At 38.7% G+C, this 15,461-nt stretch overlaps 1 protein-coding gene across 9 annotated transcripts in view; it reads right to left on the bottom strand.

Moving 5' to 3' along the window:
- Nucleotides 1-1,506: 1,506 nt before the first annotated feature.
- The window catches only part of ICA1 (islet cell autoantigen 1), a 123,496-nt gene continuing 109,541 nt past the window's right edge, over nucleotides 1,507-15,461 (bottom strand). For 7 of the 9 annotated variants that reach the window (XM_090046926.1, XM_090046929.1, XM_090046930.1 and 4 more), the window contains 4 exons: nucleotides 14,382-14,408; nucleotides 12,733-12,996; nucleotides 5,834-5,929; nucleotides 1,507-2,422 (listed from right to left, as the gene is read on the bottom strand). In XM_090046926.1, coding sequence (XP_089903052.1) covers nucleotides 2,301-2,422; nucleotides 5,834-5,929; nucleotides 12,733-12,996; nucleotides 14,382-14,408 — 509 coding nt within the window. In that variant the 3' untranslated portion in view covers nucleotides 1,507-2,300. The remainder of the gene's footprint in view (nucleotides 2,423-5,833; nucleotides 5,930-12,732; nucleotides 12,997-14,381; nucleotides 14,409-15,461) is intronic. The other 2 variants (XM_090046933.1, XM_090046934.1) reach the window with 1 other exon arrangement.

Raw genomic sequence — 15,461 nt, 5'->3', positions numbered from 1 at the left:
GATGAATTTACAGGCAGCCACAAGGTCGCCTCTCAGCTTCCTCTTGCAGAGGCTGGAGAGGTCCAGGTGTCCTAGTCTTTCCTCATAGGGCTTGGCCTGCAAGCCCTTAACTATACGAGTTGCCCTTCTCTGGACCCCCTCCAGGTTATCCACACCCCTCTTGAAGTGTGACGCCCAAAACTCCACGCAGTACTCCAACTGCGGTCTGACCAACGTCTGAAAGAGAGGAAGCATCACCTCCTTGGTTCTGCATCTGCTGATGCATGATAAAGTACAGTTAGCTTTTCTAATGACTTCGTCACACTGATGACTCATGTTCATCTTGGAGTCTACTAGGACTCCAAGATCCCCTTCCACTTCCGTGCTACCGAGCAGGTCATTTCCTAGGCAGTAGGCGTGCTGGACATTTTTCCTCCCTAGGTGCAGCACTTTGCATTTCTCCTTGTTAATCACATTCTATTGTAGTTGTTCCCTGCCCTCCTGTGTGTCCGCTTCTACCCAGTTAAACTACTGGATTTGATGGGCTAGTTATAGCAACAGACACCACCATCTTCTCTTGCTGCTTTTGTGTAGACCCCAGTCAGGTAAGCATACTTCAGAAATGCTTACTTAACTGTGCTTTGCAGGCAAAGGGGCAGTGAAAACACCTAATAATCATATTTCTCAATGAACCACCTGGTAAGGCTCTCAGTTTTTAGCACTGTCGAACCTGAGATGCTCCTGGTCCTGCACAGAAGCAGGTTCTAAGGCTCTTAAGGACTTTAAAAGGCAAAAAGTGAGTACCTCAGGATTTCAAAGACTTCTAGTGTTGTGGGGGAGGAAGATGGGTTGGAGGCTGGCAACAGGTGCCCAAGTCATTTTATGGATTTAGTTTGGCAATCTTCCTCACAATTCTGCCCACTATTCTTTATGGTAGGTACTGCCTGTAGGGAAAACCACATCCTATTAAGAAAAGCAACCAGTGCCCACTAAAACCTGGTGTGGTGTTTAATTGTGCTATAGGAAAAGATAGGAGCTGTTTTCCACTAGCTTTTTATTTAGTTTTTAGGCATTTTTTTTAAGGCTGTTGATTTAGGTATTCAGTTGGGTAACCCATGAGGTAGGAAGACTGCTGCAATTAACTCTTGGTAGAAAACAGTATTTACATAAAAGAGACTGGATTGAATAAAAGAAGACACAAATGTGTACACAGCTCCAAAGTAAGCACTGTACTGGGGGTAGGACAAACTTGCAAAAGTTCTGATGTTAAGGAGAAGAATGACACATTACCTTCACTTTCCCCTCTCACAAAAGAAGGTGAGGGAAGAGAAAAGATACTGAGTGAGCATAGGGCTGTTTTTGCCATCCTCCCACATTACTTTTCTAAAATAACTGGAGGCAGAGAGCTGAATTATTAGGTCCTGTCTGGAAACTGGTCATATTTCATCTTCAGCTTCATGATGCGCCCCCTTTCAGCAATGTCACACCAACGCTCCAGGTGGAGAAAAAAGGTCATCAGTATGTCTCCCTTTTTGTCAAAATCATTTTATTAAAGAGTTAGTGTCACACCAGGCCAAGAAACACATGCTTCTGAAGTAAGTTTGATGACAAATGTTCTGAACAGAAAACCTGAAGGCATTAAAGGCATGTAATAAGCAGTAGTGGTACCAAACTTTTGCTGTGCATGTGCAAATTCTGTTGGTGCAATGGAAAATTCAGAAAGGATGCAGTCTGGCAGTATTTTTGGTCTTGCGTAGTACAGTTTGTCTAATAATTTAAATCAGAGAGAGCATGAATACCACAGCTCAAGAGACCCAAATATAATCTTTCAGTAGTTAGCCCCAGCAGGAATTTTTCACTATGAATACTAACAAAACAAATTTAGTTGACATCTCAACACAGCAGTAATATATATACAATAGTTATTAGACTCATGCAGCTTCTTTCATTACATGATTTTTTTTTGATTTACACCAGAAACATTATAAAAAAATAGGTCTGTAATTTGTATTTCACTCTAGCATTAGCTCTGTATCACCTCAGGCAAAGACAGTGTTTCAGCAGGTATCCTAATATGGCAAGAAATCTGCCCTAAATTTTAATTTCATTTTGTAAGTCCACATAGAAAATAAATGCAAACTCTTTATACAAAACAAGAGCAAATAATTGTACCTATAGAAAAGGGGGCTAAATCCCTTTAGTTTTATTATAATGGCATGTACTTTATACTTTCACAACAGCATACTGATTTTGTTTTAGTCTCCTAAACCCAAAAATAGTGTTGATGAATGAAGGAATGTGAGTTACCATAGGCAGCAGACTCATGCATTGAGCAATTCATGTTCTTTATCTGTTTTCCCAACTGCATCAGGATTGGATAGCGGGTCAAGGTCAGCAAAAAGACTGAACCAAGCAGTGAGATCTTTCGGATTCTTTGCAGGTTCTGGGAAAAAATGTTCAGGAAAAAGATTCAGAGTTCTGCTTGAGTTATGTTCAAAATAGCTGAAAAGTGACAGGTCTAATCAAATGCCATCAGCGTTAACTACTGAAACAGCAAATCTCTAGTAAAAACAGGGCAATGAATTACATTATAACACAGTACCTTCAGAAAATGAAATATCCAATCCTGTAAAAATGCCTGTAGTATTTGTAGTTATATGCACTCCAGCATGGTAAGTGTCTGATCATTTCTCAATTATTTACCAATAGAAATAATCTCTTTCTTGCCTATTGGAGAAATAGCTCAACTACTTCATACATGTTTTGTTTGCTTATTTGTGCGTGAAGGAAAGTTAAGTAGAAAAAGTGAGTTTTGCGTTCAGCTGTTGGCACGGTCAGTCCTACAGCTAATCACATGTATCGGAGTGAATACCTGAGCCTGGTTCCAATTCCTATGAAAGCTCTTCCCTTCCCCACTAAGCCTATGATCTTTGTTCTCCTGGAATGGAGCTTGGATGAAGATCATAGCTGTGGAGAGAAAGGAGGAGCCAGGGACAACTCACGTGGGCCTTGAATACTGGAAGAGAGATCTTGAATTGTATTCTTTCTTTCTGGGAGACGGTTTGAGCAAAAGTGTTCACAGAAACCTGTGCTTTTGTACTTACAGACTGCTGCATTTTGTACCAGCTGCATCTTTTCAGGGTTAGCAGCTTCACTTTTAGATAGAATAAACTGCAGTAAACAAGCCTGGAACTCACATATGTTATGGTTCTTATAGCCAAGTGTACATCTGGGGCTGCAAAGGGAAGTGTATCATTTTCCCTATTCCAGTACCAAATAGCATGCAAGAATCCAAAGAAACCCTTCCCTCACCCAAAAGAATAACTTGCATCTTTGATGCCCTTCTAAGGTCAACCTTAAAGGAGGGAGCCAGGCCATTTCAGAGTCATTTAATTCATCCATGATGTCTTGTGTAGATGGTGCAGGAGTAACTGGTTATCAGTGGTCTCATTTATGAGAGAGATGGAGCAGAAAGCCCACTGAAGCATTTTTTTTTACCAACGACCAAGATGGAGTCTTCTACTAGAATAAGTATTGCCTCACTTCCATGCCCTGGTCTGAAAGCTCAGAGCACGCGATCCAGAATACTGGCAGTGAAGACTGACTTTCTGTTTCCCCCTCAATTAGCTTAGTCAGAAAAAGGAGAAAAGATTCTGGATGATAGGTTGCACATTTTGTAGCACAGGACAATATTTTTGGTTCTTGCTGCTGTCAGACTGTTTGTACTTTTTCTTAGGATGAATTCCTGAATGGAGAAGGAAATTGTATTTCTGATTCTGTACTCAACTTATTGTATTTGGCAGCCTATGGAGTCAGCCCAGATGTACTTCATCTTCTTTATGAAATAAGATACTTCCTCACAATGGGAAGTGCTGCCTTCCTGGAGTTTGAATGGAGACAGTCTTGGCTCATGAAACAATTTATGAACACAAAGCTCTACAGAGGAAGACTTTACCCACTGTCAGAAAAGTAAAATCTCCTTGCTGCCTTCATAAATATGGGTATAGCCTTTAGCTTAATAAAGTGAATGAGACTGTGTTATATACATGCAATTTTCTAATGCAATTATCACAATTGCATCCTCTCCACCCACTCATAACAATTTCTAAAATGAATGTCAACCCCATCTGAATATGGAGAAAAATCATTTGCACAAGGAAACAAAAATGTATACAAGATAGTCCATTACTAATCTCTTCTGCATCAGAGCTCTTAGAGGGAGCCTATGTGTTGGCTCAGTAGCTGTTTAATTTCATGTGCCCAAATGGCACTTACCCAGCTGCAGAGCTGCCACTTTTGGTACTCCCACATACTTTGTGATATTATTCTATGTGCAATGGGCATACACAGGCATCCAGCTGGCCACTGAGCATGTCACACTCTGGCTGGGCAGGTACAGAAAATGTGGAAAAGTGTAAGTCACAAAACTGTAGATGGGCCAAACCACAATGTTTAGTGGGTGCCAGGATTGTGGAGGTGGAGAAAGGCCCTCCCATATCTCCACTATCTAGTGGTTAGAGCATTCTCTGAGGTCCAGGTTCTACAGCTCCCCTCAAGGAGATCTGAGCCTCTCTTACTCCAGCTGCCAGAACGCCGCTTTAGCCACTAGTCCAGAGGTTAGGCACCACTCCTTTTGAAGCTGGCCTTTCTGGGCAGCCAAGACTGGGGAATATGTGGGGCCTGGAGGCAGAGAAGAAGCCAGTGGCCTGGTAAGATGGATGCCATTCTGGAAGGTGAAGGGCCCTGGGTTTTGGTTTTGATTCTTGCTCCTGATGGGGTAAACACTTCTCTGCTGTTCTCCATCCATTTTATCCAGTGTACAGTAAATGACAGGCGCAGTGGCTCAGTTTCAAAAGAAGCGCTGCAGAGAGGCCTGGATAATTTGTACTCTGTGGCCTGGTGTTAGGAGTGCTATGCTGAGAAATTATAGATGCAGGTTCAATCCCCCTCTGGATGGGGACATGCCCTGCAACCTCAGTTGCCCATTTCCTGGGTGAGTGCCCTAACCACTTGGATACTGGACCAACACATAGCCAGGCTCCCCTGCTCTCTGTTTTTGGTAGGCCACAATTTTGGAACTCATGCTCATATAGGCAGTCCTGTACCTGCCCAGCCAGAGTCCAGCCTGCCAAGCACATGTGGTAGCCAGGCTGATGCTTATGCACCCACCCTGCATAAGAAATGAGAATTCAAATTGTGCTTAAGTAAGTGCCAAACATGGCAGTTACATGGTGGGGGAAGTGCTATTTGGGCGAGAAAAGTCCAATAGGATTCTGCCTGTTGCGCATGCAAGATGAGCTTACACAGACTGAGCTTTTCACTCGCACTCGACTCCATCTGTTAGAAATTCCCGTTCAAAACCAATGGGAGTTTTGTAGCCCCCTTTGCTTTGCAGGGCCAGGTGGTAACAAGTGAACTATATTTCAATCAGATCAATAGTTGTGTGGTGTATACCATTTACATCATAAAAATGTATCACGCTTCAGCCTCGCTATCCTCTCTGATGTTCCAAACAAGCAGGGTTCAGGTCAAATGCAGAGGCAACTCTACGGCCCTGAATCTTACAGTGGAAGAAATCCAGTGGTTTTACTCTACAATCAGAACCTAAATGATTGTTCATTACATTCCACCAGCACTAAAACCATCAAATAAATATACTTACATAATTCAAATTATTCATGTTGGAATATAATCTTAATAATTAAGTATTTAATTAATGTACAAGATTCCTGAAGGTAAATATTAAGAAATAGATCATAATATGGTAGAGTAACTGGGAATACTGCAAAGATTGGATTACTGATTGCAAGTGATTCAGAATCCCCCTTCCCCCTCAAAATAATGAATGTATCACCTTTCACAGGCGTCTTGTTGGCATTCACATTCAAGCTGTTTGATTTCTGTGCTGGCTGTGGTATCGACGGAGGGCTAACACTGTTAGCTGCCCAACCTAAAATTCAATAATGTAGTTATATTAGTGCCAATCAACAATAATTAATGAACTCATACCCCTTGGATGCTTTCAGTGAAATACTCGTATCATTCAAAGGAGTCATATACTTGCCTCACCCATGTGTTATGCTCATATTTTTCTTTCTTCTGATAGAGATTAGAAATTAAATTCTGCAACCCAGCAATGTCCTTGAGAGAACAGTGCATCTACTGACCAGTTTCAGGCCATCATGTGCTTTCCATCTGCACTGTCAAACCTCCATCGTCTCTTAAAGAGCACTCTGCCTACGTCCAACTACAGACAATATTTTTTTCCATCTCAATGAGTAGCTACCACAGAAGCCCCAGTTAGGTGTATGCATGTGGAGGAGGAGGGTGTGAAGAGGATTTAACATTTTCAGTGCGGGGGTGGGGGAAATAACTGAAGTAGCTAAAGTCTGACAAATGCTGCACTCTCCACTCCCCTTCTATTTTGCAGTTCAGAGATTCTCATTTTATTTACTGGCCCAAGTGAAATATTTAATGGGACGCTGTTAACCTGAGCTATTTTTTTTAAATAACTAATTCTGAAAATTCCAGCTGATTAAAAAACACCTGTAAATAGGATGTTCTGAATTGTATTCCTTAAATATTTTCTAAGGATTTTTTTCTTTCTGTCTCTTTATAAAGATGTATTCAGCAAGCAGAAGCTTGCTTAGCAATGCTGTCTATAAACAAAGATGCGTTTTGTCAAATGCTACATGCAGACTCCATAGTCAACAGTAGCACAGAACTGACTCATTTTACCAAGAAACCCATATGTGCCTGCGAGATGAGTTAAAAGGAAAATGTCTTCTGCTGTGAGGTAACAGTAGGTTATGTAATCAGCAGGACCAGCAGTGGAGAAAAATGTTCATGTGTAATACGCTGCTGTATCAGGTTGTTAAACATGCCCTGGAAAAAGAAATCTCCTCCCCCATCTCCCAAGTTCTTTCATTTAAAAGTTATCTAAGCCACTACTTGTAATTATAGAAGGTTTAAGTTATTTAAGTCCTTCCATTGTTATACTTTTAGGAGCATAACTATCACGTGTTGCACTGTCTCTGGGGTAGGCAGCTTATTGGTCCTAGTAATTCAATCATGTTTTTTGATGTTTTTCCTTGTAAACTTACCTATTCGTCCATCAATCTTAAGAACCTAATTCTATGATATCATAAGTATAAGCATAAAAATTGAAGGACTTAAATAACTCAACCCCATGATAATTACAAGTAGCAGCTTCGATAACTTTAAATGAAAAAACTTGGGGGCTGGGGAGAAGATACATATTGAGATATATCAATTATGGCATTTATAATATCCTCCTTTGACATCATTTCTCCCTCCTGCTATGACTCCATGCTTCTTTTTCTCTCCTCATTCCTCTTTCCTTTCTCTGTCCTTCCTCGTATTTTTTTTTTTTGCCTCTCTGATAGACACTGGGTCCTTATATCATTTGGATTTCTTTTGGAGTTGACTATTTTAGATAAACATCACTATAACAGTTCTTGCTCTTTTCAGTTTTTTGCTATTCCTGTACTGATCTGACCTCTATCTATTTGATTGATAGGTAGAGTGGTTTTCCTCTTTTATGATAGAAGCCAAAGCCACTTTGTATGAAATATCTGCTGTCCCTTTTAATAATAACAGAAATTACAGATGATAAGGATTTTTAAGTCACTGAATCTTTCTCCTGCACATTAGCAGAAGGCTGTCACAACCTCTAAGGAAAAAAAGCAGATGGAGGTCCACTCCTCACCTATTGTTGTACAGGCAAATAAGGAAACAGTAGCAGAAACACGTTAGTTAATCTCTAGCCCCCCAAAATACGGCTTTATGTTTTAGTTTAACCATTTAACATGTAGAATTTTAACTCACTCAGTATTTTAGACTGACTAACATTTTAGGCATTTTCTGTGGTTGTAGTAAGAGAGAGACAGACAAGAAAGAATATATTACAATTACAGAAAACTGTAATGCTTTCGCTAGCTCGGAAATGTGTTGAAAGCAATGTGTGTGTCAATTGCTGGCAATATACAGGTTGAGTGGGTAAAGCAAATAAAGCCTAATCCTAATTTCACAGAAATTAATGGAACTTTGGCCTGGAAACTTTCCGTAAAACTACCACTGACTTCAGTGAGATCAGGATTTGGCTCACAGAGAATTAACTAATGGTGATTTATTATGATACAATTGGCAGACCACAAAACTAAACACTGTAGAACAGTAAATCCTTTTATGTGATTTTTCCTTTTTTTCTCCTTGGACTAAGATTGGGTGAGCCAAACACCTATGATAGAGACACTCTACTCTGCTTTCACTGTCCTAGAACATAGACAGTTCAACACCTACATTTAGGGTGGCCACAGCCCCACCCCTAGAATATAGGGCTTCCCCATGGTGGGATTGGGCGGGGGGCAACCATTGGCCAATGGGAACCACTGGCATCTGTGGTCAATCAGCAGCAAGGGGCGGGGCTACCACAGAAAGGCCACCTCCCTCCCTGGCTTAGAATACTGCTCCTTGTGGATGTGCACTGCTCTACCTCTAGGCACAGTCAATAGAAACATGAGGACAAATGATTGACATGTATTTCCACCAAGGAACTGAAAACAGGACTTTTCACTGTCCATTCTTCATTTAGAAATGGACAGGAGCCAAAGCGTTTAAAAACAGGATGGGCTGGTATAAAATAGGACCAATGGTCACCCTACTTACATTAAAAATATAAACAAACCCCTTCAGCATAACATATGCTGTTTTTCTGATGAAATAAGCCCCTGACAAGGCCTGCTTGAAAAGACTACCAGTGTGTGTCTACAAAGTATTCTCATGTCCTCTATTTATATTAGCAGCCCATAGCAAGAGAGACATTTTGCCTTTGTAAAACAAACTGCAGTATGTCAATTTGAAAGCATCTGTTGGCCTCGAGCCTGTTCGGGTTTGTCTCTGCACAGAGTGGCTTCATTACATGACTAGACAAAAGATTATCAGTGAGACAGTAAGGAAACCAAGCAGCTTACTTTTCAGCTACCATCCCCGCAAAAGTGGAAGGTTTAAAAAAAAAGTTACCACAATTAAATTTAGAAATGGAACCAGAAAGCTTCACATTTTCTCAACTAAAAAATATGTCTGCAGAGATAATTTAAACAAGAGTCCTGTAATAAATTATGAATAAGTAAATGGAACTAAAAACATAGCAACAACAAAAGCTAATGCTCCCTGAGGAAGTGGTATACTTTAGTAAGGCAGCCAAATTAGACAGCTATAGCTATATAGGGGCAAAAAAGCTTAGTAGAGATATTATTTCTTAATTCAGCTTTTTAAAAATAAAACTGTCACTCTATATTATCATTAATAACTATTTACAATAGTGTCTAGTGGCACTTACTGTGCTAGATGCCATGTATATGGACAGTAAGAGACAATCTGATCCTAATACTCTGCAATGTAGTGGACAAAATACAGGTTGGGAAGAAGGGAGAAAAGGAAATATTACTGTGTCCATTTAAACTGAGAAAGCTGAAGCACAGAGAGAGTAAAGTGCTAAAGACTTGTACATATGCTTGACTTGAAACATGTGAAGAACTGTATATGAGAAATGCATTAAAGTGAATGGGACAATTTAGATGATCAAAGCTCAGTGTGGGTTTATAAGAGCATCTATGGGGCTTATATCACAGCTCTTCAGTAAAGTCTCCATAAATTAAATATTTAAATGCATTTCTAAACTCTACATTTTAAAGTTTATATTATAATTAATATTTTAAGTCTTCACTCCTTATCCCAAACCAAGACCTGAATTTATTGATAAAGGCATTCAAAGGAATGCTGTAGAATGAAATTTGGTTCAAAATCTAAAATATAATTATCAGCTGGAGTTGACAACATAAAAACCAGTCATCTGTGACCATTCATTTTTTTTAAATTCCAGTGAAAGCAGAGTGTTCTAAATAAACAAGGATTTTTTAGGGTGGTATCTTTTATTGGACCAATTGCATAGTTGGGATAAAGTTAGACAAACTTACAAATGCAAGACACTCTCCAACAGGTCTGTGCTGTGCTAGCTTTTACTTTTCTGACCTGATGAAGAGCGTTGCATATGAAAGCTCTATCTCAAGCAAAAAGCTGGTCCAATAAAAGATATCACCATGAGAAATCCTTGCCTCACATAATTTATGGACCATCACAGGTACAACATTATCCTAATAACTAAACAACAATTCAGAACAATATTTTACTAACACAAGGATGGGTAAATGAAATTGACTAGAAACTGACTAAACAGTAGTTAGCTAAACTAATCTGTTTTTACTGTTTAGTCTAAGAGGTCAGCTGAAAAGTAAACTAAAGGTGGAAAACAACTTGGTTTTTTTTAAGCCTTCGCTTTAAGTTTCCTTAGTTAATAATATTTAAATAAATCTTTACCAAATAAAGGTTATGTTTAACCTGAGACTTTCCATTTAAAGACACTAAATGATTCTAGTAAAGAATTCTTATTTAATAAAGAGGTATAGACCAGGTTAGGAACTCGGGAATGGACTTTCACAAGTACATTCACATTCTATCACAGGTAACCAACTCACACTTCATAAAATGCATTGAACTCCACCTTATAATCACCTAAGTTTTTCTGTACTACTTGTTCCTGGGTTCCAGAACCTCACTCCCCCGTTGGTTGGAAACATTCTCATTTTTCCAGACTGAATTTATTCCTAGCTACTTTATATACACGACATCCATGTTGAGGTGCTGGGTTACAAGAGACAGGTAGGAAATAGTTTATCCTGATTAATAAACCACAAAAAAATTACAGCATCGGTATAACTACACAATCCCTTTTTCTATCAAATCCCACAGACACAGTTCAGGAGAGTGTTACAAATTCAGAATGCATTGTTTTTCATGGCATAAGATAAAAGAGGTTCAATCTTCCCCATTTACAACAGTCATTCTCTTTAGATCAGAAACTGTTGGTCCCTAAAACATTCAGGAGTCTGTATTTTTGATCTCTGCAGTCCCAAGTCTCTGAAATGCCCTTTCAAGCTATAACAGTATTTTTCTCTTTTAAACCATGAACAGACTCTTCCTATCCAAAGATCTGGGGGCAGCACTGCAATTATGTATTCTTAGCACTTCAAAAACATTATTAAAATTCTAAAAGTTGTAACCAAGGGCAAATGGAAGCTGAAATCATGTCCAGGTTTTAAAATTCAACCTCAGTGCATCCCATAAATTAAATGTATCATTAAATATTCAAAGATGGAAGCAAGCTTTACCTTTTTGGCATTTAAAACCTAAAACACATTTTTCTTTCAACACCCTGTCAACATTAAAGAACATGTCAAAATATAGTTTCTTTTTGTTACTTTGTGTAGTTTGTTCCAACACATTTATTACTTTGTGTCAAGAAAGGTTATCTTCCTGGTTCTTTCTAAATTTGAATAGGCATCACTGGAGGTTTTATGGCACAAAGTTTGTTATAATTTGTTAAGGCACTGATACAGTCTTCCTATAATCAACATACATGTTTAATTTTGTAAGTGAATGCAGAAGTAAATTTCTGTAATCTCTCTTTGTACCTATAGTCTCTTTGTTTAACTGCCTTAATACCCTCATTTATCCTTTTCCAATTCTTTGATGTAAAGATAACATGCAAAATACTGCAAAGAGCCTTAGGATGGACATCACTAACATCACAATTGGCCAGCTGGCAGGGTGGTTATTGGATAGTCATTGCAAAGATAATCAGAAGAGCAGATACTCTGACTGTCTCTGAGACTCGCCAAACTGGCTGAGGTCATTAGGGCCAGGTACAGACATTACATTTTTACTGGTATAAGTGACCAGAAACTGATCTACCAGTGTGCACAGATTATTTTAAAAATGTTCTAAGATTTGCTGCCTCCCTGTACCTCCCCCACCCACCAAAAGATGAATTTGTGTTTTGTTCACTACTGACCTAAACTACGTCGCTTACAAAAATGCATAACTTAGATCAAATCCGCCTCAGGCTTTTTGAATGTCTGTACTTAGCCTTAATGTAATGTGTGGTTGTGCCATATTAGTACACCTGTACACGTACCATGGACAGGGGATATAAAAATAAAACAAATAAAATATAGCTTCTTATTCTTTGAAAATATTAAGTATTGGAAAAAAATCTTTTTTTTGGTAATGTCACTTTCCTGTTGTTTCCCTAGCACAAATAGCAGCTAAGATAGTTAATGCAATCAAAGAAACATTTTTCATTAATTTTAAAAGAAAATGCCTTAAGATCTCAACCAAGCTATTCCACATAATAAACTGGCCTTCTGCCATGTTATTTTGTAGCTCCTTGACTCACTAGTATCTGAAAGCCTGGTTATTTTAAGGCTGGAAAGGTGAATGTGTAACTCAAGCATTCCATACCCCATTCACCACTTGAAACAATGACATTCTCCCTGTATCTCAGGCTACAATAGACACTATAAACAATCAATAATGTATCAGGTAGGAGGAGGCCATGTAACATCATTAACAAATGCTCTCAACAACAAAAAAGAAGTTAGCTGCATTAGTCTGAAGCCAGGCAGACTGTAGGGTAGGGTGGCACCTTAGAGATTTACTTGTTCTGAAGCTTATGTGCTCTCATAAGCGATAGCCTACTTTTTTTTTTTGACAAAGCATCTGATTAAGTAGGCTGTTACCTACAAGAGCTTATGCCTCTCTGAATAAGTTAGCTGCTAATATGCCATTCTGCCCTGCCTGCTGTTTTAAGACCAAAGAAATCTACACACTTACCATGTAAAGAGGACTGTAAATCATTCATGTTTTGGTCTAAGAGCTGCGAGGGAAGGAAGCCTGAAGGTGCTGCTGCTGCTGATGGAGTGGTCTCCATTTCTCCAGCTGAGGAGTTTGTGGTGGGATCAGTGAGTGGGTCCTGTCCAAAGACAGCTGTCCACTCTTTGCTGAATTCTCCCTCATCCAAGGAGGTAGCATTGAGGATCTCATTTAGCAATACCATATCATCCTTTTCACCAGAATCCAGCTCGGGGGAGTTTGAAGCTATTTTAAAACAAAATGGGGGACACAACTAATGATAATTACTAGACATAAATTAACATTGGGATAAACAAATGCAGGACAGATGGGAAATAAATAAAAAACCCTTGATCCAACTCTAAAATATTCAATCATATTCAGTTTGTATACTCTCCCTCTGGATTTCTGTGGTTTCCCATTTTCAGTCCTACTTTCAGTGAATCCCTGGGGTTGAAGCTTACACAACAGGCTATTTTTTTACTAGCTTCAGATAATATCAGCTGCGCTGGGACTTTCTCCCCTTTTAAAATGTAGCATGAGTAAACTTAAAAAAACAATGTCACAATAAATCAAAACACTGCCTACTACTTGGCTTAATAAAAGTTTTAGGAGGCTGCCATTCAGTTGCTGTCTTGCTCCTTGTTACATAGGCTCTAAAAGGAACAATTTACCCTTGATTTAAATCAAGCTAGCACAAACCACAAATAAACTTTTAACTGCTTCAGTTAAACTTTTTGATCCACTGATGAACAAATTAAATACTGGGGAGTCTCGAAGAGAATTACATTCTTTTATGTACTGGATGGGATTTCCTAACACCCACCATTGGCAAAGCTCTTCTCCCACTGAAGTCAATGTTAAAACTCCCATTAACTTCAGGGGAAACACAGTTAAGCTATTGACAAGTACTTCTGAAACGCCCACTTCATTTCTCTCCTAAAGTGTGGGAACTGTGGTTAAAGCAACTACTAGATTATTTACAAGTTTAAGGTAAATCTGAAAAACACTATATATATATATGCGCAAATCCCAATCAGAATCCAAAATGTTGAGTTTACATCACGGTACAAAAATACAAGTAACTAGCATGATTTTATTCTTTTCTACGAATCGTTAAACACTACGACGAGAGACTGCTGAAGAGGAAAACAGTGGTTTACAAGTCTGATATTGTCACGCTGCTTGAAACTGAAGTTTATCTCAATTATACTCATCTGAAATGTGGTAAAGCATGATGGGCAGCTTTTGCTTTGCAAAGCTTCAACCAGCCAGCTAGGCCTGCTCTCTCTGCTTGCATGCAGCATGCAAGAGAGACTTTTAATATTTTGGGCATAAAGAAAAACCATAAGAACAGACAGGAATCCCTTGAAACAAAATTATTGCAGGAGCAATACGACATTTTATTTAAAAACAACCGCTTGCCTAGATATGCTTCTCTCAATGACCACAACAATTTGCAATGGAATAATTCAGGTTTAGTGACAGGAGAGAAAAGAAACAGAACTGAGTTTTAAAGAGGCTCATGAGTGGATAGAATATAAACGCCTACATACTATGATAAAATAAGAACCAGCCTGAATGTTTATCCAATAGTAAAGAGAGATCTGAGGTCGAACATGCAAAGTTACCTTTTCCTTTGCTTCTGTACTCCCAAGCTAGGGTCAAAAATAGAGATATTACTAAAAACCTTATTCTTCTCATATTCCTACCAGACATTTTCAAAAGCATAATCTAGACATTATCAAAAGGATCACTCCAGACCCCTTCACCATTTTCATGAGATTTTTCATCCCACCTTTCTAATCTCATATTGCTTTTAGCCAATCTCAGAGGAATGACTAAAAACATTAAGATACCTTTCATTAGACCAACTAAATAGTTGGAAAAAAGTTCTTTGCAAGCTTTTGGGAAGAAACACCCTTCTTCAGGCACTAGGAGACTACCAACTGGAGTCTCCCAATGCCTGAACAAGGATGTTTGTGCCTAAAAGCTTGCAAAGAACGTTTTTCCAACTATTTAGCTGGTCTAATAAAAGATATCAAATCTACCCAAAAAAGCTGGCAGCCTATGTCCTTAGACCAACATGGCTACAATCATCACCCCTAAAAACATTAACACCTTCTAAACTCCTAGAAGTTCATCCAATATTTCTCTATTTATTCACCTATTTATAACGTACTTGTGACTATGAGATGATAGTTGCTATACCTTACTTAAGAATTTCTAAGGCATTATCACTCCAATCTGTGAGCAATGACATACATTCTCAGTGCTACAGTGGGAAATATTTCACTTTCATGAAGTTTAAAGACTAGCAGGGGAAGATAAAGGGAGGAAACGTGTTAATGTGTTAAGAATGCTGTTAGTAGTGATAATGTGGCACTATTACTGCACCTCACCACAAATTATATTTACCCACAACAGGAAAATGTTTGCAGCAGTACAGCTCAGCTCAAAACTGCTAGATAAGCAATTCTTATGTATGTGTGCGTAAGTGCATCAAACCACACTATGCTTGCTTTTAATGAATATATTACTACATTCATATTTATATTTAAAAATTATATCACTTTTTTTGCTATCAACTTCTTCAGAAAATGATTGAACTGTCATACTACTTTATGATCTGTAAGAAGCCTTTTGTTTTTCTTGTAAGGCATTTTATATTGTATTTGTTTGAATATTTCTTTAGAAACACTTTACTCCAC

This window comes from Crocodylus siamensis, chromosome 5, assembly GCF_052110815.1.
Source record: "Crocodylus siamensis isolate JL-2025a chromosome 5, ASM5211081v1, whole genome shotgun sequence".
In the NCBI taxonomy this organism is placed as follows: Eukaryota; Metazoa; Chordata; order Crocodylia; family Crocodylidae; genus Crocodylus; species Crocodylus siamensis.
Note: the sequence above shows the minus strand (reverse complement) of the source record. Positions and strands in the feature narration are given on the sequence as shown.